The 6,679-nt window shown below is 37.4% G+C and overlaps 1 protein-coding gene across 2 annotated transcripts; it reads right to left on the bottom strand.

The window, feature by feature from the left end:
• Positions 1 to 948: 948 nt before the first annotated feature.
• LOC107715950 (protein phosphatase 1 regulatory subunit 3C-B-like) lies at positions 949 to 5,344 on the bottom strand. Of its 2 annotated transcripts, none has more exons than XM_016522212.1 (2): positions 4,915 to 5,344; positions 949 to 3,010 (listed from the first exon to the last, which is right to left on the bottom strand). In XM_016522212.1, the coding sequence occupies exon 2, from the start codon at positions 2,983 to 2,985 to the stop codon at positions 2,053 to 2,055; it is 933 nt and encodes a 310-aa protein (XP_016377698.1). In that variant the 5' UTR covers positions 2,986 to 3,010; positions 4,915 to 5,344; the 3' UTR covers positions 949 to 2,052. The 2 variants fall into 2 exon arrangements, with proteins under 2 accessions (XP_016377698.1, XP_016377697.1); XM_016522211.1 differs by lacking the exon at positions 4,915 to 5,344 and adding an exon at positions 3,546 to 3,728.
• Between the last annotated feature and the right edge of the window lie 1,335 nt (positions 5,345 to 6,679).

The following is a 6,679-nucleotide window of genomic DNA, read 5'->3' as shown; positions in this document are numbered from 1 at the left end:
TTGTTTGTTCTTCTGACTGCTATTATCAATCTCTCTATTTTTTTCTTCCTATTTCTGAAAGTCGTAAAAAGTTGTGGAGCTTTTCTTTTGCCTAAATTCAATTGCCCTGCAGAGGCATGTCATGTTACTTCTAACTTTCTTATCTCATACTACTTTTAGGGGGGTTTTATATTTATAACTGGCTATTTAAGGTTGTCACGGTGTGTACACTGCAACTGTTATTGGAATAATCTGAAAGAACCTCTACTATCAACATGATGTTCCTCTGTTTACTGGTTTAATAAATGGTGACCAGCCAAAATAGGCTTGGCATGAAGGAAGGTATTTTTGAACTGTGTGTTCAGTACATGATCAGGCAGAGGGTGTTCATATCCAGGGTTATCAGAGGTCTTGTTGTGTGTCTAAATCTGCTTTCTACTAATGTGTTAAAGAGTTGTTTCATAGATGTGAGAGCTTTTAAACATTTCAGAAAAGTAAGAAAGTCGAAAACGTAGCTCTACATTCCTCACTGAGTGAAGAAGACCCTGAGCTAACATTGAACCTCTGGCTGCTTCAAGTGAAACTGCTTTACAATTTTAAAGACAGCTTTTTCTGATAAAAGCAATTTACAATTTACATTGATTTACATGGATATATTCATAAAGCCCAGGTGTCAGGTTATACTGCATCAACTTGACCAGTCTCTTCTCAGAAATCTGCATTATTATTCTCATTTTTCAGGTGCTTGAGTGTTTAACTTGAATACTTTAGTTAACTTAGCAGTCAATTTGCTTATAACTCTACAAGAGCAAAGAAACTTGAACTATCACTTGCGTTTTGTCCCAAAACTTTTTATGATACAAGCTTAATTGCCACAATAATGTTGTCACTTTGGCAAGTAAGTAAAATCTACACTGGACAGATCAGACATATCCTTACTTAGTCTGACTAAAGTTATTGAGAAAAAGAATCTGAAAATGTGAATTTTAATTTTTTTTATTTTAGAAAAATCACACCAAATACATACTCATTTACCAAGACATCCATTCTTTTAATAAAATACAACCATTCTTTATCTTCACATCTGATTCAAACATGACATCACAACCAATTCCACTCATATTCACTGAATTGCACTTAAAACATAAAAATTATCCAACAAAAAACTACTTACTTTACAATGACATTTGCTGAGATCCTAAGGCACAGAAACCATGATCACGGCATTTGTTTAGCTTATTGCATTCAGTTGCATTAAATTCAGCACATTAAATTTCTAACACATCCAACATGAATAAAAAAAAAAAATAAAAAAAAAGAGACACCTAAACGTATGTGCATCTTGCAGATAAAAACTTGATAAACAAAATGATCAAAACCAAATTTATTTTAATGCTGATTTAATCAGAGTACCTATTAAATATGATAAATATATATTTTTTCTTTTTTCCTTCTGAAAGTTTGTAACCAGTAAAGGTTACCCCCTTCAATATGAAGGACAATCTCACTGGTTGCATACCAACTGTTCATCTCTTCCATAAAAGAATCTTCAACTGGAAATCTGCTGAAAATTGGCTAGTGAGACATATGCTTTAGATACAAATATCCTCATATATTTAGACTTGATTTTCACTTGGTATAATTTTTTATAGTGCACAGTCTGCAAATGTGGCACACAATGCCACAATTTTATACAATGGACCGACAAAGATGTTATATAGTGTTTACTCCAGACCCCCTAGTGGTCTTGTTTACAGACGTGTCTAGCTCTATAGGAAAGGGGTCATCACACGTTTTACTTAACAAAAGAATAAAACATGCCGTATTGCACTGTAGCAACATGTTCCATCTAAATAAACAAGGTTCACTCTATGTGACCATTTCAACCAGCCTCTCTTCCCTCTTTAGTCCGCTAATAGACAGCTGATCTAGGTCTACTTGTAAAGTAATCAGCAGGCATATCATATTAAGAGCTTTTAAGAGAACATTAATCTTCTTCTGTTGTCATACGGAGAGATTTATTGTTGCTAAAACCTTTCAACACATTTGGATAGTTAATTATGTGAGCTCAAGTCACCAATAGGGGCCACTGGTTGCAATGTGCCCCCAACTCTGCCAGTTTGGAAAAATGCTATTGGACTGGAGTGGACTTTTACATTTATAAATTTCCTTGTCTAGAGTTGTCTTGCCTAACTTCCTGGATTCATTCGGTTTCTTTCCCTGGTTTGAGGAATTCCACATATTGTTTTGTTGCCAAGATGTTGAAACCAGTCCATAGTTTCTGCCATCGTTGTTGTCCCAGTGGGTCTGCTCTCCAGTTCTGTAGCTAATGCAAAATTCGACCTTATTCTGAGGGGGCACATACCCAGGCAGTTTAATGGCAAATGAGAATGTGTCTGTATCCTGACAACCATAGACATTATTCATAAACGTGCATTCCACATCCTGGAAGCTCTTCCATGTGTCGAAAGTGATCCGCACATGAACCAACTTCTCGTAGGCCAGGTTACGCACTTTGATGGTGCCAGTGAGGGCCCGCTCCTGAAGGGTACAGTTCTCCAAACAAACAAAGTTTTTCAGCAACCGGCTTCGGAAATCTAGGTAGTCTGCCGCTGGCTGCGGAAAGTCTAGAATTCTGCTCTGGACTGAGTTTATATGAAGAGTGACTGTGATGTTCTCTCGGTCTTCCAGGTCAAACTGCAGTTCGGATGTAGCAGGTTCTCGGTTATCAAAAGTTGAGAAGACATGCACCGCTGTTAATGACATACCCTTTGAGTCAGCAAACACAACCTTCTTTTTGGCCTTGGATTTTGGGGTCTGCCAGCCCAGACGAGGGGGCTCCAGGTGGGTTCTGGAGCTCAAGCAGGGCCGCAGGGGTTTGTAGCAGGTGTTGACCAGGTTGCGTTTCCTGTAGTCTTCATAAGAGCTCAGGAAGCTGTGCAGTGGGGGAGAATGGGTGATGTACAGCTGCACGGCCACATCCACAGGCATAACTGGACCCGGCATTGGGGGACTGAGGAGATGAAGAACTCTAAACACATACAGACAAAAGACAACCCAGATGTGCGAGTACAATGTCTTTAAAATGGTTCTTAAGATATTCTGCTATAAAATGATATTCTTGGAGGAAGCAGTCTGCCTTTATGAAACAACACAATACAAATTAGACATGAATGAAAATGACAAATGATTGTGACAGTGGCCCTTGAACTCCCCACAGGAAGTAAAAACATAAGGTTGCAGGGCTCGGCTTGATTATACATGTAAATATATGTGCTAGGGTTTCAAACATTTCAGTACTAACTACAAAAGTTTTTTATGGTGCGTTTTCACATGATAAAATGTGCGAACTTAACTTTTTGTTAGAATGATACGTGACAAAAAGATTGCCATTAAAACTTAAATCTGGATTTACATCAAAAAGATAAATAAAATAATTACAGAGAGGTTAATTTTGTTTTTAAAAATCTTTAATATACTCGAAGTGTCGCTAAATGTAGGCCTAATAGAGGCATCAGAAAACCCTTTGCATTTTTAAAACTTATTGGTTTAAATAACGCTCTTACCTTGTGGAACTCGTGGAGAAAGTGCTTCAGTTTAAAGTGGTCTCTTGAGCAAAGCACATTACAGGAGATACAGGATTTGTAAGCAATTCCAGAGCGCTGATTGTAATGTAAAATTCGTTATTTTAGCAGTTCACCCCCAGAACTATAGCTTGTCCGCTGAGCTCTGCCGACACACCCACTCCACGCTGCGCACACTGCGAGTCCTTTAATAAAGCCTCTTGCCGTTTATTTGCATATTCCACACCCCAGCCAATAGCCGAGCCGCACATTTTTGTGTCGACCAATCATCACTGGAAGAGATTTAGAAGCCGTGGACCCCTGTCGGTGCAAATTGTATCGCACTCGCGTGTGAATATCTACTGCTTATTAATGTGTTTTTGTCAAAGCTGCAGTCCATAACTTTTTTTGGTTAAAAATGATCCGAAATCAATATTTGAGCAAGTACATAACCAGCCAGTGTTCAAAACTATCGCCTTACTTTAGCCTGATTCACAGCTGTTAGCTTATAATAATGTTTAATTTGAGTGGTACGGGTAGGTTTTCGCGGGAAATTCGAGCATGGCACTGCGTCATTACGTCACGTCTGTAAACATAAAGAAGTTGTCCCGGATCCTGCAAGTGGTGGATCGTTTATAACCTTTTCTCACAGCAGCCAGAATAATTAAATGTATCATTTTGGTGGCGGATTGTAATCCATAAAGGATTATGTGTTTATGAAACACATGTGAATGAAATTAAATGATATTCCAGTTATAAACGTGCTTCTGATTACAGATAGCCTGGGATTACAAAGATTTGTATTTTAAAGAAAACCAGTTTGAAGGGAGCATAATTTGCTTTTTGGGTTAAAAGAATTTTAATCTAATGACAATTAGATTAGACTGTGCAGAAATTGAAATCTACGCGCTAATACACACTATAGTCACCAATGCTGATATTGTTAACATTAATAATTTGAGAATAAAGTATAACAGTAATAATAATTTGAACGGTTTGATGTGATATGAGCTAACCGATCTTTAGATTTAATCACCATTGGTAGCGAGATTTATGGTAATGCTTTTTTCCTCAGTTGGTCAGAACAAACGTACGTGGCAGACTTGTTACTTACTTGTTCAGATGACAATATATGGTGAAAATTCTTATTTGGATCAAATTCCAAGTAGGCTAGAATCTGTGATTGCAAAGTACAGTAACGTTAAATATCCACACCGGTGCGGTGACTGACTGCCACACATACTCTTCAGAACATTAGATTCATCAGCACTGGAGCCGTGCCGGAGCACAACCCACGCAAGCTAGATAATTCCTCACTCAGCTGCAATTCCAGGTTTGCAAACAGAGATGGCGACAAAGAGGCAAAATTTACGGACTGCAGCTTTAAATTGACATCCTCTTGGGTGTAGTAATGGTTGTAGTTTATATTCTCTTTTATTTCAAGACTTGTAAATGTTAGGCTATCTTCATTCAGGTGGAGGTAATCTTTAATCTATTGAGCGTGGTTGTTTGCCCTGTGAATGTAGGTCATGGATAAAGTTAATCTTTATTTTCTGAAGGTTGTAAAAAACATGAATCTAAACTTATCACTGACAATTTATACAAAAGTATATAACACTACCATTAAGACCCAACAGTGCCTGGTGTGTTTACCATTGTCCAAAGGTCCAAATGGCTCTTCTTTGGCTCCATCCCATACATGACTGTGGCGCATGATAGAATAATCTGATTTTATAAGCGCTCCAAATTGAAATTCAGGTCATCCAGTCTATGTCAAAGTCCTTCATGCAAGCTATACTAATTTAAAAAACTGACATTTTATCTTTGTCAGTCAGTCTCTTCCCTATTTCTCTCATAGTTGCGTGATTTTATCACAGTGATCATTATTTGATTAACGATTAAGTGACATTCTCTGATTGATTGATGTGCATGAGCAGATGTCCTCCTAAGTGATCAATACCATAACACCTTCCTTATTGATGTGCAAATGTTGAAGCTGTTTCGATTGTATGTTTTGGTGATTAGAAGTTATCAGTCCAATGGGGCACAAAATAGCAAAGGGTCCAAACATGTGCAAATATAGCAATCTAAGACCTCTCTTTCTCTCTCGAAATGTAGCAACACCAAGACCATGGGTTTGATTCCCAAGGATCATGGTACAAGGCCCCTACACGGTGATGAAAATATGAGATAGGAGGGGAAATTATATTCCAACGCTTTTGCGTTCTCTCGCTAAAGCTTTGCGTTCGCCCGAGAAACTTTGGTTTCGGTCGCAAAACTTATGCATTTCGACAAGAAACTTTTCGTTCGGTCGCAAAACTTTTCATTTGATCATAAAACCTTTGCGTATATAAATATATAGCACATATATATATATATATATATATATATAGAGAGAGAGAGAGAGAGATGTCTTAAATATTTATATGAGACATGGTACATTTCAGTAAGTTGTACTGTTTCTTTCAACACCACCTGATGTTTATTCGTGTTTAACCGCATGCTATAACTAGTAGTAAAGAGGACGAAATTAAAGAGATTTTTTGTTTGAATTTTGTGATGATACTGGCAGAATTTGAAAGCTGAGACTTTGTTTCATATAAAAAGTAACAGCACAAAGCTTATTGCAATAACTGTTCACGCATCAACAGAAAACAGCATAGGCAAAAAAATTGATTACGGAATTTAAGAAACAATATCGGTTCATCAAAATGAAGATGTTTCTTCATGGGAACAGATTTTGGAGAATTCGCTTGCTCATCATGACTCCAGTCAATTTGAAGCCAAAAGTTGCGTGTTTGTAAGAAACAAATCCATCATTAAGGCATTTTAACTTTAAACCATTGCTTCTGCCCAAAATACAAGTTCATAATCAATAATAATGCTTCTTCCGGTGAAAAAGTGTTCTGGTCTGAAAACAGCTCTAAACAAATATGTGGGTGGATTCTGATGTGAGAGACAACATGAGATTGCCTTTTTCACCGGAAGAAGCGTTATTATGGATTATGAACTTTATTTTAGTTAAAAACCTCTTAAAGATGGATTTGTTTCTTACAAACACACAGCTTTTGTCTTCTCCAGATGTTAACTGATGGACTGGAGTGCTGTGGATTACTTGTGGATTATTGTGATGTTTT

Source organism: Sinocyclocheilus rhinocerous, unplaced genomic scaffold (genome assembly GCF_001515625.1).
Source record: "Sinocyclocheilus rhinocerous isolate Xijiao unplaced genomic scaffold, SAMN03320098_v1.1 scaffold749, whole genome shotgun sequence".
Classification (NCBI taxonomy): Eukaryota; Metazoa; Chordata; class Actinopteri; order Cypriniformes; family Cyprinidae; genus Sinocyclocheilus; species Sinocyclocheilus rhinocerous.
Note: the sequence above shows the minus strand (reverse complement) of the source record. Positions and strands in the feature narration are given on the sequence as shown.